At 37.1% G+C, this 19,758-nt stretch overlaps 1 protein-coding gene across 7 annotated transcripts in view; it reads left to right on the top strand.

Annotated features, from left to right (window-relative positions):
- sh3pxd2aa (SH3 and PX domains 2Aa) overlaps positions 1–19,758 on the top strand; it is a 158,535-nt gene that overhangs the window by 128,664 nt on the left and 10,113 nt on the right. For 3 of the 7 annotated variants that reach the window (XM_017698994.2, XM_017698992.2, XM_017698997.1), the window contains 6 exons: positions 3,850–3,963; positions 8,506–8,589; positions 16,172–16,289; positions 18,657–19,042; positions 19,300–19,314; positions 19,618–19,667. In XM_017698994.2, coding sequence (XP_017554483.1) covers positions 3,850–3,963; positions 8,506–8,589; positions 16,172–16,289; positions 18,657–19,042; positions 19,300–19,314; positions 19,618–19,667 — 767 coding nt within the window. The remainder of the gene's footprint in view (positions 1–3,849; positions 3,964–8,505; positions 8,590–16,171; positions 16,290–18,656; positions 19,043–19,299; positions 19,315–19,617; positions 19,668–19,758) is intronic. The other 4 variants (XM_017698995.2, XM_017698993.2, XM_017698996.2 and 1 more) reach the window with 3 other exon arrangements.

The raw sequence follows: 19,758 nt of genomic DNA, 5'->3' as shown, positions 1-19,758 counted from the left end.
AGTGAAGCTGCTGTTGTGCTATTTCATCTAGCCATGGCTCTTTGTGAAGAGGTGTGAACCATTTAAAATATCCAAATTGACTTCCATTCTACTGGCAGAACGGCCACCAGGGGGTCTTCAGAAAAATATACATAATGCAAAGGTACATCCAAGCCAAGAACCATTTATGAATTGTTATATAGAAGTATTGAGGACTAGGACCTTTGCCTTATGAGATTTTCTGTACGTTAATGTCAGGCTAATGGTGGTGTACTTTTACTTTTCCTGAAACATGCTGTATAGTGCACTGTATAGTGAAGAGGCTAGTTTTAGAAGTCAGGGTCACTGTCCTGCCGCAGCAACAAACATGCGTATCACGTATCACAGAAAAATGTTGAGAAGAGATTGATTTTGCACATTTTTCTTTTGAACAGATGTGTGCTCTCTAAATAGATCCTCCTGACATTGACTTGGCTTGCATCGCCTGATTTGCCAACTTTAACTTTGTCCTTCATTTGCTATCATTTTCCATTCATCTTAGATTTATTGTGGAAATGTATTTCTCAAAAGGCTGCAATAAACTACACACAATAGTGCTGCACAATATGCGTTCATCATTATTAATTTTCATGGTCGTGGTCTTGTCAGTACTGATGTCACAAAAAGCCAGTGTAATGTAAATGAGCGAATGACTTAGTGTTCAATCATAGTTCCACACCAGTATTTCTGTGGATATTCATGCAAACCAACAAAATGTATTATTTTGGTCAAAATTAATGCAGGCAGTCTTTAAGTATGTTAACTGTTGATCAATCAGTGTGTTTTTAATATACTGCAGTTACAATATATAAGAATTTATAGTCATACACAAAAGAATGAAAATCCCTAGTAAAATTACATTTTGTTGATTTAGTTAAAATGAGAGAACACATCCTCTACAGGGAACAAATTTATATATTTCTCTGCAAATTTTACATTGTAAGTTTTACATATGGGAAATAATAAAACATAGAAAAATGTGCCATAACATTTTGCATACCGTATGTTTTATTTTTTATTTATTTATTTAGACTATAAAATACTGACAGATTTCAAAAACAGATAATATCAATATCTTTGAAACTGCTGAAACTTGACTAGGCTTATACACACAAGAAGCTTAGCAAACACAGATGGGAATCATATATGAGAAATGGAGATGCATTTCATTACTAAATAGCAGCTGATGTGAGGTTGCAAAGAGAATGCTTTGAACTTCTGATCCCTGCATTATAAACAATATAAAGGAACTTTTGTATTCAACAAGTAGCTTCTCTCTGTATTTCACAGCACACACAGTGTGCATATACATCTCTTCATGATTTTTTTTTCCTCTCCTAGCTCTCTCATTGGCTGTTGCCTGAATCACTCATTTGGTCAAATGGCTGATTGTTTCAGTACAGGACTTTTTGAGTCATAAAAAGCTTGATGTTTGAAAATATATGCCCCCAGTCAGTCCCGAGCATCATCGGAAGGCTAAAGCTTTGAGTTCCTGAACTGGCAAATCAATTCTCATTGTGAAGTTTTGGGAGCAAATTGGGGTTAAAGTAGGGGCAAGAAACATATTTCTGGCTGTACACACTCTCTGTCAAGAAATGTAAATCAGGTTGTCTGACGTTGTTGAATTGTGCATTTAGTGGAACAGAACTTGCACACAAACACAAACTGAACAATCAGCTTGATATTTATGGCAGCAGCGGGCCTCATTGATCCCAAATGTTACACAGGAAATGCCTTAAGTGCTTCCAGTTATAAACAAAGCTCCCAAAACTCAACAGACTCACTACAGAGAGAGTGAGAGTGAATCTGTGTACAATGTCAATGAGTAACCTCCAGAGTTCCATACAGTGTTTGCCTGTTGCTTTGGCTGTGTTTGTAAACAGCCTCTTCTTCCAACAGAGCGATGCTTGAAGCACAGATGCACAATATCCACCTCAAAGCACTTCTCTATACCACAGGCATACCCCAGTGGAGTGGTACACAAACATTGTCCCCTTTCTACTCATTGTTTTTAGGAGTGCAAAAATGCATTCGCAAAGCATTGACGTGGAGAGGGAAATTCAGCTATATTGATTTTGGAAGTTCAGAACTGATAATAATGTTTAGTAAAGTAATGCACATTTTTGTGCTAAATAAAATTGCCTGGAAAATGTAAAAATCCAAGACAGTAATAAAACTTTCTATAATCCACTCCTTTGTATTATATTTCTGTAAATAATACATACCAAAATGATCATACCAAAAAAATATCAGTTTGACATACCAAACATACCAAAATTATCAATTCGAATGGTTAAATTTAAGATCAGTTGTAAGTATGGGTTGCACATTTTTCGATACACTACATGTGTCATTTAGTTTTTGGGAGGTTTGATAAGTTGAAACAGCCAAAAAAGAACCAGCTTAAACAATTCTATCTAAAAATATAAATACAGTGATTTTTATTGCCTGTGCAAACTACACTGCACTAAATCTAAATAAACAGGGCTCATTATGCTCTCTTTGCAATGATACATGCATTTATTCTTTAAGCACTTACAACATCCACAATATGCTTAGAAAAGTATATTGTGACATAATTTACCATAATAACCATAAATATCATCATATTGCACACCTCTACTTTTAAGTAACCATTAGCTAATTTTCACTAGTGCCCTTTGTAAATGTTCTGTTATGTGCTAGGTGGTGTACTTTCATTTCTCACACTAGGCTTAGTGTAACCATGTGCATTAGAAGCTTGTAAGTCACCCAAGTTTTCCATTTTTTTCCTTGTGTGTTGCAGTTTTACAGTTTACATTTACAAAATTACAGTTTACAGTTTCACAATTACAAAGGTTTTACAGTTCAGTACAGAGCGCTGAAATTTGAGATTTCATTTCTCGTTTTCTAAACAATTGTAATTGAATTAAATTGTTGTGAGATCAGATTTTTATACTCCCAATGATTTAATGTCACAATGCTATACATACTCCAGTCAGGCATAACATTGTAACCACCTCCTTGTTTCTACGCTCATTGTCCATTTTATCCGCTCCACTTACTATACGTGCACTTTATAGTTCTACAGTTACAGACTGTAGTCCATCTGTTTCTCTGATACTTTGTTAGCCCCCTTTTACCCTGTTCTTCAGTGGTCGGGACCCCCATGGACCCTCACAGAGCTGGTATTTGGTTGGTGGATCATTCTCAGTACTGCAGTAACACTGACGTGATGGTAGTGTGTTAGTGTGTGTTGTGCTCATACGAGCAGGATGCAGGTTAAAAGTGGGCAAACAAAGTAAGCAGGGAAACAGATGGACTACAGTCTATAACTAGAACTAAGTGCACCTATATAGTAAGGGGTAGCTGATCAAATGGACAATAAGTGTAGAAACAAGGAGGCGGTCATAATGTTATGGCTATAATGGGTTAGCAAAATAGCTGTTAGCTCTATGCTCTGTGTTGTGCTTGTGGTGAGGTGATATGTATTTGGATGACGTTATACATCATATACTAGGTTTAATGGTAAAAATGAATCTCACTGCAAATGTAAACACATGCCCTATAACTGTGTGTATGTGTGCAACAGTTGGATGTCAGAATGGTGTAATGTAATACTGGGCTGTGGGCTGACAGTGCAAGTTTTCTGCTAGTGTTCTGTTCCACGCATTAATGATGGAAAATCATAATTCTCTCATGTGAAAGCTCTTTAATTATCATTCATGGATAGTTCAGTTTTTATGGGCCCTGGCTGTGGGGAAAATGGTTTATGTTTATGTTTTTTTCCCTCTATGTGTGTGTGTGTGTGTGTGTGTGTGTGTGTGTGTGTGTGTGTGTGTGTGTGTGTAGGTTGGTGGTTTGTCAGTACTGTAGAAGAACAGGGCTGGGTTCCTGCCACATATCTGGACGCTCAAACCGGCACCAGAGATGATCTGGATCTGGGCACCTCTAGATCAGGAGAGGGTAAGACCATCACAAACACAAATACACTCCCTCATGTATTTCTTTCAGTCATTTACTCAATTTTCATTACCTTTTAGCTTGACTTAAAGGAATAGTTTGGCAAAAAGAACCTCAATTACCTCAATTGTAGTCAGCCCCCCTCAGATAATGCTATTACATGAAATGATTATGAATACTTTGCCTAATACTTGAGACACTGTTTTACCACAGTTTTTAGAAAAGCTTTTGGACTAAATTCAGAATTATTTTTTTAGGTTGTTGTAAGGCAAAAATTGTTCCCAATGAATTATCACTATTTTACCATCATTAACATTATATATAAAAGTAAAAGTAAAAAATAAAAGTAAAAAGAACTTCATCTCAAGTTGACTTGCTTAAGTTGTTTCTAATACTTTATAGAGCTATAAAAATGGACAGAATATCAATTACTATTGCAATATCAATTACAAACCTATTTTAGCCTATACAGTCTATTTTAAATTAAGATGTAAGAATACACTTTGCAAAATACTAATTGGTATACATAAGCTACATTATTAGATGTATTACTTGTTAACTACATTAGCCTCATAGTTCCAAAGCTGAAGACACCAGCGTCTGACTTCCAACAAGTCTCAGCTGATCAGCTATGTTTTGTGTGAATATTAATTTTGCCAAAATATTAATGCAAACAACATGTAGACAAGGGCACATTTCAGATTTTACCATACAATAATAAACTAGTGAAACATATGTATATACACAAACATACAACTGTCAAAGAATCACTCAGGTGCTGAAGCCAGCACTTCATCCAGAGAGCTCACCTCTCTCTACATCTTTGTCCTTTTCCTGTGTTGCCAAACTCGGACAAAAAGCAGCCCACTTCGCACTCATCAACTCCAACCTTCGCAGAATGCCAGACACATAACAGAGCTGCTATGAGTCCACCCTTGGCATTCAGCAAGCCCTGAGGGAGTCTCAAACACACATACACACACACACGCACTCATCTCTTATTCTTACACATTCATGGCGGTGATAGAAGTGAATTCTTAGCCAACACATAAATTCCATCTCTTCAAGAGTGGAGAAATTCTTTTCAGTTGTAATACACACATACATACACACACACAAAATGGCCTGGGCCATCCTTCAGCCAACTGTCCAGTCACTCCCTCTCTGGTTTCATTGTGGTAACAAGTTTTTTTTTGAGCAACCCTTTGCCCTATTTTAGTGCATTATGGCTCAGAATACGTTGAATTGAAGGCGGTGGAAAAAGAGGTTAATGTGATCTGTGCTGTAAGATGGAGTGCCACTAGCTAGCTAATGCTAATCTTTATTAGGGACTGGAAGCAAAATGGGGGCACATACACATATGCAAGATTTATTTTTTCATGTAATGGCTTGTGCAGCTGTGCCCTGGCATGTGGAAAGGCAAAAATACACACATGCCCTCACACAACACACACACACACACACACACACACACACACACTTACCAAGGGGGTAGCTATGGCGGAGGCTGAAAGGGGGGCTAACTCCACTCACTTGAGAAGCCAACCAGGTTTCTGAGTATTCAAATGAAAAAAGTCCTCAAATGGCAATAAAAATGTAACAAAACGTAACTCACTTTGCACTTTTATAATACAGGATGAACACAACAGCGCTGAGTTCTTGCACCACTTGTGCATTTCTTCCACCTTAATTAGATGAAAGAACCTGCCAAGTCATCCCCAGTTTTCAGATGCGTCTATGAACGTAGCAGTATGTACATGGTTGGATGTTGCAGTCATTGCTCTACAAGGCACAGAACAATGCTTCTTTCAACACCAAAACGTAAATACAGCCTTACCCCGTTGGCTGTTTAAGCAGTTTGTGAGAACTGAGCTGATCTGAGCTTGTTATTAAGGTAGGCTGGTGCTTAATAGATCATAGTAAAGAAAACAGTTGAATATTGTGGAAAAAGTGACAGTAAAACTAGAGTCTTCAAATATTCAACACCATATCTATATCTAGTGTTGTAAACAGTAAGGTCATTTAGACCACTGTGGTATTCTGTCAGCTGATACAGTTAACTGTCTGGTTATGGTAGGTTCACTGCAGTGGGCAACTTGGTTGGTGGTGGTCATCCTTGCTATAATATAATGCTTACTAGATGGCCCCATCATGATGGCCATGCTTCCTAGATGGCCTATAACCAGCTGCCTGTTGCCTGATTTTAACATGCCCTCATATCCCAAAAATAGTAAATAAACAGTAAGATTAAAAAAAAAAGTGTTGCATTGCTAGCCAGTTAGCACATTGAGGCTAACTTGCTGAGGGCAAGTGTGTTCCTTTTGAATAATTTACTCCTCCTCTTCTGTTGCAAGTGGTTAGCTGTGTAACATAGATGTGATTCAGAGCCGAGTGGCGAGTCGAAGTGGGTGTGGGCATGTTACAAATAGTACTGAAACAGACCCAGGCTGCCTCCTAATATGAAATTCTGGCTACGCCACTGGGACGCACAGCTGCCATGACTGCTGTGTCTCTTTCAGCAGCCAGTCGTAGGAGCAGACAGACTGACCTTTTCTGCAACACACAAAGTGTTATCTGACCCTGAGGAGTCTTTCAACACACACACACAGACACACACACACACACACGCACACACACGCACAGTGTTTCGTTCAGGCATTTTCCATTTTCCTACATTGACGTTTGCACTTACTAAACAGTTTCAATTGAAGGACACTATGGCAGTAACACTCGGTGCAACACACACATGCACACAAACACACCATTAGTCCTCAGTTGACCATAGGGTTTGTCTGTGTAAGTGTATTTGCTGCCAAGACATCTCTGTTCTATCCATTAAACTACATTTTCCCTACTGCCTTCCAACTTCACTTACTAGAGAGATGGAGAACAAGTTACAGTATCACTTATGAGAGGAGTGGTGATACCATAGAATTTCACTTTGTCTTTCTCTATCAGATCATTACATCTCATTCCTGAAGCGTATTATTCAATTACAGTACTATAAAAATAGTCAGAGACCACCCTATTCATTTATTTAATTTCCAGTCAAAACGGCCATCAAGTACAAGTTCCTAGTTTTTCGAGAGAGATTTCTCAGGAGATTAAATACAAGATAATCTACTTGCGTACAGAAGAGGAAAGTCCAAGGAAAATAGACTTTCCAAAACTGGAGTCCTTAACGGTTCATAACAGCCATACAAGATTTGGTAGACCACCTACACTGTCACCATAAGATAAACAGCACTTAAAGCTTTCATCTTTGAGAGAGAGAGGAGAAAATCAAGCTCTGCTCTTACTTCAGATCTGAAAAAACCACAGGTGTTTCTGTCCATCCTTCCACTGTGAGAAGACAGCTCAACACTACGAGTCTGAAAGGATGCTTCGCTGTCATGAAGCCTTTAGGCAAGCTTGAATTTAGAAGGTGTGGTAAAATATGTCTGTAGATTTTTTGGATAACTGAAAGAAGGTCTCCTGAAAAGAATGGATACTGTAATAAAGGCAAGAGTGGACAATTTTTAAACTTGTTTTAAATGTGTTCTGCTTAATTTTCCTGAAAAAAAAGTTTCCTTTAATAGTCATTTTAACTGGAACTTATATACATAAAAGGTGATCTCTGACTTTTACACAATAATGTATATTACTCCTTTCCCCTGCAAAGAGATAAAGACATTTATATTTAGACAGTAAGTTAGTAGCTCCATTTATTGTAGGAAAGCTAGAGTTTGATCAAATATAGAAACTATGTGCTTGCTTTAAAGGATGCATCTTTCAGTAGTGTTTAGATTCTAAATGTCTAGATTCTGAACCATGGTGTTGTATTTGTTGGATGGCATCAACCGACAACCAATAGTGGAAAGAGGATTCAGTGCATGAAGTCAGATCTGCAACTTGCGTGAATCACTGCTCCTTTGTACTTCAAATGTAGGGCCTTAATTTAGAGATCTATAGTGTCCATACATTAATAGTATTTTTTGACCCTTGCTTGAAAACTACATTCAGTTCATTTCTACAGACAACGTAATATACACTCAGAATGTAGGGATTTTATGCTCTTATGTTCTTATTAGACTGAATTGAATTTTTGGCAGTGTTCTGTAGAGCATCCCAACATCACTACAGTAGCTTTAAAAGCACTTTTGTGGGCGGATAATGGAAAGTTCAACTGCCACTGTGTGAGAAACATACAAGAAATGCGCTTCAATGTTGATTCCTTTGAATTGAACTCTACCACCAAAAAGTAGACGTTCAACACTGTATTGTACTACACAATACAGTGAGTTTCTATAGATGTCATAACAAACATGTAACAAGCTTAACCCCCCATCAGTCCTTATGCCATAAGAGCTTTAGCCACCAGACGCTAACTGACAGAAACACCCATTTTAACACGTCGTCATCGCTCTGCTTTTTCCTTTATGTAATAATGTCATGTTACTAATGCCAGTTTTCTTCTTCAGTTGTTCATGTTGAGTTTGTCGTTTGTGTTCCTTTTCTGTTCTCTCTGCTTCCCCCGCCTTTTCCTCTTCCATTTATCCGTGTCAGTTACTAAGCGACGCAAGGCCCACCTGAAGAGACTGGACCGGAGGTGGACACTAGGGGGCATAGTCAACCGCCAGCAGAGTCGAGGTGAACAATCTCACACACATGCACACATGCATGGATGCATGGGATGCAGGTATGCTCATGTGTGCAAGGTTGAGCACTTGCTGTGCAAGTATGTGTGTGCCTGGAACTGTTTAGCTAAATTAACTCTTTCATCAGACTTTAATTGAAAGCAGTAGTCTAGGAAATGTACCCAGGTTTTAGACACTTTACACTGTTTGGTGTCTGAAGTTTGCGTCTTTAATGTTGTACTGGAGCTGCAAGGCTAATGTATGTACACCAATTAGCACTGCGTATGCCTAGAACATCACAAACGTGCCTTAAACCACATCAAGATATAATGTCAATAGACTTGCTTATGTGTTTTTTGACACTGCATGAAATACAGTCGTGGAAGGGAATGGAAATTTCTTGGGTGTAAACAAAACTGTTCAAATGATGAGGTTCTTAGCAGTGATATCATGAAAATGTGATTAAAATCTAATAGTCTTTCTATCCAAGACATTTAATTCATTCACTGCTTGATTTTTTAAATTAATTTTCTGAACATTCTTTGTCAGTTTTGGCATCAAATTTATATTAAACTGTTGAATTGGTGGAACTGATAAGCAGTATTTATGTAAAAACACTATTAGCCAGTTAGTAGGTGCAAATGCCTTTGAGTGCATGTAGCACACAGTCAAATTGTATCTGGTTGTGCACCTGTGTGACACAATGCTTTGGAATTACTTCAACTGGTTAAATAAAGGCAAATATTCTAGTCCATGTTCTAGTTCTAGTCCCTTAGATGGTCCAGATTTTTGTTCCAAACTAATTTGCAACACATAAGGAAACAGCAAAAACATGGACTGTCTCAGAGTCTCTAATGTCTGGTTTGAGAATGTTTGATCTAGTCTATTTAAAGGTCAAGGCATCATGAATTAGCAAGTACAAACTTTGTGAAACAGCAAGAATTCAGTATTGAATGTTTGGGGTGTTGAAGGATGTTTGGGAAAGTTAGTACAGTGATAGGAGAGGATTGTGGGGGGGGGGTTGATTAAAGGGTTATCACATCAAATAAATGGATAAATGGTTCAATGGATTTCATGAAAAAAACTGTAAAAAATCTAAAAATGGAGATTAAAAGATGTTAATATCTGAGTTATATCCTTGTTAGCTACTTCAGCCTCATAGCTCCACTGTAGAACTAAAGAAGAAAAGTCTGGACACCAAACGATCTATCAACAACTTTTGGAACAAGGGAGAATTATTTAAGTTTGACTTTCTGCCTTTCATTCTGTAGAATCGGTTGGAGCTAATTCAACACAGAAGACCCTCACTAAATGCACAGACACAAACATTTTCCACCACCTTTTTCATCACCCTCTCTTCACTCTTATACACATACACACACAAACAAGCTCTCACATACACACACTCACACACATACATACACACTCTCCTGGACGGTAAACACTCCTAATCTAAACCGTCCCCCACTAGCCAACAACAACTCTGATCCATGCACCCAAAGCATGCTGGGTGGCCCATTCTCATAGTGAAACCGTTATTAAACGTTCCACACTTCACTAACAGAATGATTACTAGTCATAAAAGGGTATATACAAATAGGCATTTGTATTTCAGTGTGAAACGTATGTGTGTAAATCTCAAAACCATTTAAATTGGTGTAGAAGAATGAGTAATGAGCCTATTAATATTACATGGTCTGGAGACTAACAGTCTGAGACATAAAGTGTCTGAGGCGTGAAATGAAAGAATAAAGGGACATGTTGTTTTGCACTATTTCCAGTCATACTGAATTAGCTTTGGTATTACAGAAGTTTGATTAAAATGGAAGCTTGGTTTGCCTTTGTTTGACACATAACAAATACCATGACACTTTCAGAACTAAACATTTTTCTAGGAGGGAACTGCTGAAGCTGAATTTTTCCACCATTAGTTTATAAGGGAGATTATAATTTGTGAAATGATTTTCCTTCTCTAATTATTTACTCTCTGTTTAGTTATTTTTCTTACTGGATAGCTGGCAGTAGCTGGTATAAATACTTAGACTGCGCCCTTTCAAATGATGCTCTTTTATGTTCTGTCATTTAAGTTATGCTAGTAAATAAACTATGAATCTATGCACTGTCCAAAAAGTGCTTTTTCATAGTCCCAATTACTATGTAGGAAAAGTTTACAGAACATTGGCAACGCTCTCATTTAACATAATTAAAAAAACATAACATCTATTAAAGAAAAATAGCATTTTTTGTCAAAATATGCAAATTTATTGTGATGTTAATTTCAAATAAGGTTTTGTTTATGTATACAGCCACACTGTTAAATGAAGTTTGATTTATTTTTAAATTGTTTAATGAAGCTAAGGTTTGCTTGCTAGTATGTTAATTGGAATTTCTGAGGGTTGTTTGCTTCCAGAAATTTTGGAGTCTACTTGAATTACACTTCCAAATTAACTTTGCTGACTATCAGGTGCTGCCTAAACTGTTTAACTAATTACCAGGTTTCATAAGTGTATTTGAGTTTGTAAATCAAAATGTGCAGGCCTCTAACCCTTCAGGACTGGAATCAAATACCCCTGACCTAAACTCTAACTTAAAGTCTTTAGGTTCAGTGGGATTGTTGCCAGTGCTCTGTAAAGTTTGTCCAGTCTTGCAGCAAGAGCTGCATAAAAATGAATTTGCAGGCATATCATGGATAGGTCAGTTGAATAAATGCAATTGCTCTGCCATTTCTTTGCTGCCAGGTTTACCAGCTAGCATATTTTCAGAGGTGTTAGTTCTTTTCCTGGAGACTGTAAATTCAACTGCCGGCTTTGGAATGATGCCGCATGGCAATGTTTGGCTAGTAGTTAATGCCAAAAACTCTATATCTTCTGAGGATTTTTTTCTTCAAATGGAAACAGCTTCCACTTAATATGGGCTCCATTTAACACTATATCCAGATGTGGATGTTGAAAGGGAGCTTTGGGGTGATGTTGGGTGGAGGATGAATTGATTCATGGAGGAGTTTGAACTTTAAGAAGCCTTTGAAGACTGAATAGCCAGACGGCCTCTTGCCACAAACTTGGTTTCAGACTAGTTTCAGTTGGGACCAACAGGGAGATCTTGTCTGGTTTCGACATAACCTGGAACAGTTGACATAGCAACCTGCTGTCCTTTTGCTGAATCATATAAACTTGGTGTACACAGGATTAGCCACACTGACTTGTTGGAAGGGTGTTCACATGGTGAACAGCTGTCCAATGCATCTTTATAGTTTGTATGTGGAGGGAGGTGACTTGTGGAAAGACATGCTGTTTTTGTTTGCATATGCCAGCAATAACTGACTGCACTAGTTTATTGTTTATCTTTCAGCTGTGTGTTAGCAGGGTAACAGCTAGGCTAACGTAAATTGCTGTGCTTTTTTGCACAGTTTGGAGGTAGGTGACTTGCGCTGTTTGTTTGTCTGTCTGTGTTTTTGCCTGTGCCACCTTGCTCTAATGGATGTTTGCAATGTGTAAGTTTTATTTATACAGTTTTTAATTTAAGTTCAAGTTATATGTCTCTCTGCCTCTTGCTCTCATTCTCGCACCATTGGAAAGACACAGTGGAAAGTGTGAAACTAGGGCAACAGCCCATTTGGAATGAGTGTGTGTGTGTGTGTGTGTGTGTGTGTATGGGTGCTTTGCCGTTCTGAATCATATGAATTGTATATTTAAGTGAGTCAAGCACAAAATCACTGCTGTTACTGATATTGTTGGCAGGGCAAGGTCTCATTAAATGTTTCCAGCATTAATAAAATAACCATAACTATCCTACAAAGTAAAAAAAAATAGGACTATTGATGATAATTTTAAGTTTTATGATAGTGCCACAGAATTTGTAATAATGAAAACTACCACTCAAAAACATCTTCCAGTTTGACAGACATTAGAGGGCTTGTAATGAGTGAATCCAAAACGAATGAGTTCCTATGGAACTTTGATTTAAAACTGTAGCTGTAAATGCTTAAACCAACACTATGTAAGATTTAGGGGTTTGGAGACCTCTCTGGTGGAAATGTGTAATTTCAAGAACATTTTGTAATGGCAGTTGTGCTTCAGACTGCTTTGAGCTGATAAATTTAATGTTTGTGAGTGTGTTTAAAGAGTATTCAAAGAGAACTTAGTCAAAGAAATGTTTAAAGATATTTCGCTTATAATTTACTATATCAAAATTCCAGTGGGCCAGAAGTTTATGTAAATCAAGTTGACTGTGTGTTTAAATATCTTGGAAAGTTCAAGAAAACAATATTATGACTTCAGAAGCTTTTGATACTAATTGGCATAATTGGCATAATTTAATTGGAGGTGGAGTTAAATTGCAGGTGGACATGTGGCAGTATTTTAAGGCCTACTTGCGTCTTTGCTTGAAATCATGGTTAAATCAAAAGGAATCAGCCAAGACATCACAAAAAATTGTAGACCTCCACCAGTCTGGTGCATCCTTGGAAGCAATTTCCAAATGCCTGAGGTACCACGTTCATCTGTTCAAATGATAGTATGGAAGTTTATGTATGTTCATGACGTCAGTTTGACGAATCACTTTATTTAGCTCTCAGTACCAGTAATGCTAGTGTCCTAATGGCCAAAACCTTTCTGCTGTTGAAAAACAGAAAAATGTAAATAGATGTTATTTTATTTTTAAAGGAATATGTCATTTGACTTTTCAAAATGAAAGGAGTTTCCAGCATAAAAGGCGAGAAATGTTTAATTTTTAATGTTTAGCCGTTTAGCTCCATTTCACTCCTTTTATTGAGATGTCTTGCAGTCATTTTGCGTTGATGTTTTGGTGTAATGATGGAAACAAAAAGTGACCAGACTTCCCATAAAGTGCCTCTAATATCGTCATACTGAAAACTGATATATGATTTTGCTGTTGTTGCAAAGTGTAGGTTAATGATAAAAACTTTTAATCTGCTTTTAATATGATGGTTTTAAAATCTCTTTAAATGCATTTGGTCACTGAAAGTTGTCATCAGCTTTTTTGGCAACTGTTTTTTTTTTTTCACTTTTTTGTTTTCTAATTTGTAAAATGATTGTAAGCATCTTTTTGCTAGGTCATAATCTTTCTCTCATTCCAGCCTCAGTTTAACAGTAGCGGTTTTGGTTCATGCAGGGCAGGCAGGGAGAGAAACCCTCAAGACTGTGCTTCTGTCTTTTTTCTTGCTGGCACATCGCACCACAAGTGCATGCAAAGCTAATGCGTTCTGGAGCAACTGGGCTTTTTCCGCCAACTGGAATAGTGCCTCTGTCAAAATAAAACTGACGGTTGGAAAAATGAGTTTTTGAAGCATTTGTGCTCCCCTTAATTTTTAATACACTTTCATTGAGCTATGTTGTGGTTAGTAATGGGGAAGAGCCTGTATGCCAGGCTTGGAGTGTTATGGGTCTTGTTAAATCTGTCCTTACTGTTAAGACATTGCTATGGACACAACTGTACTATTAGTATAGCCATTTCCAGTCTTTAATTGATTTTTTGAAGTTTTTTTTGTATTGGTAGTTTGGTTTTTGCATACACTTTCCCAAACCTTCATCATTGGGTTGCACACAAATTACAGTAGTAATACCTACCCCAAACCATTGACTTCTGTATGTATAACCCTCTTTGCAAACTGATTCCAGATCAGCATGCTAAAGACAACCACTATAGGTCTAGTTTTATGAATCTATGGTTCAACCAGGAAATGTGTCTAACAGGAAAACGTTATCAGCTCATTGCGATTATTTGTTTGTGGTTATTTTTCTGCAGGCTTTCATGTGTTTATACAACAAAAAGGCAAATATTGTGTTTTTTTTAACAGCTCAAATGTAAAAAAATAAAGTTAAACAGGAAAGCATTTATTAAGATGTATCACATTTCTTACAAAAACAACCAAAGTTCTAACTTCTGACTGCTGTTAATGCAGCTTAAGAGGACAGCAGTGAATAATGTTTGTGTATTTGAGCTGGAGCTTTAATTATTGACAGCTAGGAAGCAAGATTAACTGATAAAAATTCATAATTGTGACAGTCCTCTTTGTGGTATTTGTGGTTGTCTAAGGTCTAATGCAGCTGACAGTGTTCTGAATGAAGACCTGAAGGATTTTCAACTGTTGTAATCAGTTTTGATGTGCATGATTGCTGTGGTGTAGAATAATGAAAGGTGAGAGGAACCAGAGTGAACTATGGAGAGATACTGTGATAAGTAAATTGGTTTTGCATATACCATTCACTATGTAAACAGGCACTGTAGAATTGAGGACTGACTAATGTAATGCCTACCTAACTAAAACATGAGGACTTTTTAATGGAAATTATTTTAGCGTCTTACAGACAAAGTGTAGTCTTATCTGTACTTGTAAGCTGATTCTAAGCCATTCTTAGTGTTTTTTTCATTCAGTGGTTGGATTCATTTCTGGAACAGTAATAGATGCCTTCAAATCAATCAGTGTGTCTTCTTGTGGTCAGATTACTCATGCATACCCTTCAGAAGGCAAGCCACATTCTCCCCAGAGTTCATTTTGTCAATTTAATACTGCTTGTTATAAACAACCGATTGTGGGACAGTGTTTGTTATTATGAATGTGGGTCGAGGATTTGCTGTGGAAGTAAATGTAAATTGTGCGGTTGCTCTTGAGCTAAGATCACCATTGCCAAAGATAGTCCCTGACAGTAGACTTACACAGATAGTCACTGACAGTAAGTTGTGACAGCAACTTGTCAGCAGGCCACATGACACAGTCTCAAAGAACTGGAAGGAAGAAACATTAGTATAAGATCTTAGTTGACTGACATTGGTTTGCTCTTCTTTCTCTTTGGTTTGCTCTTCTTGGTCTTTCTCTCTCACTCACAGTTTAATTCAAGGTTTATTGCCACAACTATTGAGTAGTTTTACCACAGGATATCACCTGTTTAAAGGTGAACATATTCAGTAGAATTAACAGGAATTGTACAGTTAATGACAACAATCATAGTAATAACGTCTATAACATTAAAAATAAGCAAAAGTTATTGTAGCTACTGTACACTTTGCAGAAAAAAAGGTGCTGTGTGCCCATCACTAAAAAGAATGCCATTTTTGTGTTACTATTAGGGATGCAATGATTATAATTTATTATGGCCAATTCCTATATCCTTTTGGCGGATTAGTATGTTTTTTTAATCCAAAGCTCACACTGTGTGGGCTAAATGAAAATATGAAACGCGCTTTCTTTAAGCCAAAATCTCAGCATTTGCTCTTTAATGGGCTAAACTGACATTTTAAATTAGTTTCTTATGTAAAAAATATTATTCAAATTATGCATGATTATGCTATGACATTTTGTTGTAGGTGTTTCAGGAACATTAAAATACAGTACAAATGCACTTACTGGCCTCACGCTATTTATGTCATAAACACAGACTGGCCTTAATGAAACTAATACTAAAGGTATAATGCTAAAAATGATCTAAAAGTAGCAGAACTATCAGTTTATTTGTAGCTAGTAATTCAAAATGTTTTTCAGTGTGTTTGTGAAAATGTCCTGAATTTTTCACACTTTTCACAGTTCTGCCTCTCAAACTTGTTCTCCTTCTCTCGTTCTATCTCTCTCAATATCTCAGAGGAGAAATATGTCACTTTGCAGCCCTACACCAGTCAGGGAAAGGACGAGATTGGGTTTGAAAAAGGAGTAACCGTGGAGGTCATTCAAAAGAACTTGGAAGGATGGTGGTATATCAGGTAAATACATTTTCTACTACTATTATTCCCTGAGTAATGTTCCACATTTTGTTCGCTGGAAAGGAGGTGTTACAGAAATGCATCTTCAGACGGCTCTTTATGACAAAAAACACACAGACCAAGTAACAAACAAATATCATTTTAACATATTAAGACATTGAGTAATGGGGGCTCTTTTAAGATGAATAATGGGAAAAGGTCTTTCTTTACAGCTTAGCTGAAATACATAGAGGTGCTCCATGCAGGCTTTTATTAAGTGCCTTGTCATGCTTTAAAGAGCACGAGTTCTAGCAGCAGCTCTATGGCTCTCTTGTTAAAAGAAGAGTTATGTTTTATGAAAGAAAAACCTTCTGACCTGCGCTCTCTCTCTCCCTCTCCCTCTCTCCCTCCCCCCTTGTTTATCGTTTTTCTTTCCCCCAGAAGGCGTGTGGGTAAAGTTGTTCTCTTGGCTGAAAGAGAGAATGAGAATCACATGGTGTTCTGCTCCCTTAACAACTGAACTGGGGCTGCTCTTGTTTACGCAAACATAATGCTTAAAGGACGGCCTCTGTATATAAAGCAAAATGATAATAAATTTCTTTATACAGAGGAAATACCACCATTGGCCCAGGCAGGTGTTCCTTGAATGTCTTTAGTTGATCTGGGAGCAGTTTTTCCATTTGAATTACGATTTTTAGTGTTGGGAATTTGAGTAAGGGGAGCTTGTTCTACTTCAGAATAAAAAGGCCACTACTTGAAATGATAGGGTTTTTCCTTGTTTTGAGTAAGTGCTGACCTCTAGTGGCCAGAGCAAGCATCAAGCTTCAGTGTGACTGGCATGATATGAAGGAATTTTGTTGTGGACATAGCTTTGAGTTTGTTGCTGTTGCAGCATGATGAATCCTGGAATTAATGATTCCAGGGTTGACTTGATTTCATAGTTTGTGTTTTGGGTGTGTTCTAGGCCATGTTCTGTGATTAAATGCAATAGGGGTCAATATTGTGTGATTATGTCTTAGTCATGCTGTTGATGTTGTGTCAGTCAGTCTTTATAGATATGCTTGTAACAACACTCACCATTTTTAGGCTAGCTGTTAAAACAAAATGCTTTTGGTCATTCTGCATTTTATTTCAATGCATCACTCGATTGGAATATATTTTTTCCGATTTAAAAGATCTGATAAGCATTGATTCTTTCTAAAATAAAAAAAGGTTAAAAGTACCAGCATAGTGTTTGTCCTGTATTATAATTTTAAAATGCCTCAATTCAATTATATTAAAAGGGAATAGAAATGGAACAGTGAGTGGAATAGAATTATTTCCTTACAAAATGTACCAAATGTTAATTTTGTTGTATGATATACAGAAAAAGACAACAAAAAGCAACAATAAAAAAGCAAGAATAAAATTGTTTAAAAACAGCCAAGACTACATTTTCCTTAATGCTAGATGACTGACGAGAGAGAAAGCATTTTTGCTATTGATTGCTCCACTGTGGATGATGTCTGGGGCTGTTGTCGTGAGCACACTGCATAAAATGTGAGTTTTTCAACTTAAACATGGGGTTTAAAGACATGAAACACATTGTGCAAACTACAGAAGTGCTTTTAGTGATGACATCAATGAAAAGAAGTGCCCTTGACAGTATAAAAGCATTATCTCAGTGCTCCTTAAGTTTTATGTGCCTTGTACTTTGGTGCTCATTTGCATTATGTGCTCTGTAACAATGCGCTTTTAATTCTGCCTTGTGATTTTTTTGTTTTGCTTGATTAGAGATATTGTTTATATTTTTAAACATCAGTCTTCCAGCACCACAAATTCATTTTCATCATGATATATTTGATGTGGATTGAAGGTTGTTTACACTATCGCAGCAAATGTGCAATGTGTGCCACTCTCCTCAGCAGCAAAGTTTACTACTCCAGCACCAACAAATAAAAGTCAGAAAGTGTGATCTAAACTCCCATCGATTTCAGGTATTAAACCACAGAGAGTATTGCATTATGAAACAGATTTTATGTAATTTATTCTTAACACAGAATAAATACTATATATACTATAAATACTATTCCTTAGTATGTAAAATAATTGTAATAATCTCATTATTACAGTACTACTTACAATCAGATGTTTTTATTTTACTTTAAACCTGTTATCCTGGTACGTTTTTCTAATTTTGGTCTTTTTTTTTTTTTTTTTTCTATTTTGCTTGGCAAAAACTTTTGGCACAATGCAAAAAATATGATTGTATTAGAAGTGAATGGGCGAGACACAAACAAAACCTATTTGCTATGATAATGTGAACACCCCTTTAGTGAACTGTAAATGTTAAAAGTAAAGTAAATATTTACTTAAAAACACAAGCAACATCTGTCCTGTACATTATAGGTACCTGGGTAAGGAGGGCTGGGCCCCAGCCTCATACCTGAAGAAGCTGAAAGACGATCTGTCCCCAAGGAAGAAGACCCTGACTGGCCCAGTTGAGATCATTGGTAACATAATGGAGATCAGCAACCTGCTCAACAAGAAAGCTGTCAGTGAGAAGGACGTGCAAACAGATGGAGAACCCACCACACCAGAGCGCCACATCTCCAAGAGTGAGATCAGTCTTCCCATCCCATGTAACGCTGAAGCAGAACAGGCCATGACATCCAGCACTGCTGCAGCAGCAGGCTCAGGATGTGGACCATGCACCATCCTACAGGACAGTAAGCCAAAGGCAGAGCCAGGGTCACCCGCAATAGCAAGAGTGGCTCCACATCGGGTGGAAATCGGTAAGAACAGTTTAACACATATATATATATATATATATATATATATATATATATATATATATATATATATATATATATATATACGTTATTTTTAAAGAAGGTCTGCTGTAAAGCTTGTATGTTGTGAGGTTCAACAACATTTTTTCACCTATTTTTAGTTTGACATATGAAAAGAGACTTGAACATACCCTTTTTGGAGATAATCCATATGAATTGTGCTATAGTGTAAATTTATGCTTCTGTTGTCTTTTAAATAGACTTTGAAGCCATAGGTAAGCAAGTCTTTGTGGGTGTAGGATTTACAACTTCCAACATTTGTAAATTAATACCATGTTTTTCAGGCTGTGTTTTGTCTTTATGAAAGTAATCACTAGGCCTGGTGATGATTGTTGTTGTTAATGCTACCTGCATCTGCCTTTATACTGAAAAATACTTGCTTTGTTTGTGTCATTCAAATGCCATCTAAAGTTTGTACATGCTTGATAATCACAGAGTGTGCAGTGTTTACTAATTATGTTTTTGTTGTGGCTACGGATATCAGGCACTTGTTAAAGATTTTTTCCTTCATTTTGCAGGATCTCCAAATCTCAGACAAAAACCTCCCCCTCGAAGAGAGACAAATCTGGTAAGTTATATAAAAAAAACAGGAGACAGCTGTATTTCATCATCTCCGAATGTACATCTATGTGTTGCTATAGCCATGTTTTCTCGCATCT

Source organism: Pygocentrus nattereri, chromosome 12 (genome assembly GCF_015220715.1).
Source record: "Pygocentrus nattereri isolate fPygNat1 chromosome 12, fPygNat1.pri, whole genome shotgun sequence".
Classification (NCBI taxonomy): domain Eukaryota; kingdom Metazoa; phylum Chordata; class Actinopteri; order Characiformes; family Serrasalmidae; genus Pygocentrus; species Pygocentrus nattereri.
The sequence above is the reverse complement of the archived record's forward strand: the minus strand, read 5'-3'. Positions and strand labels throughout refer to the sequence as shown.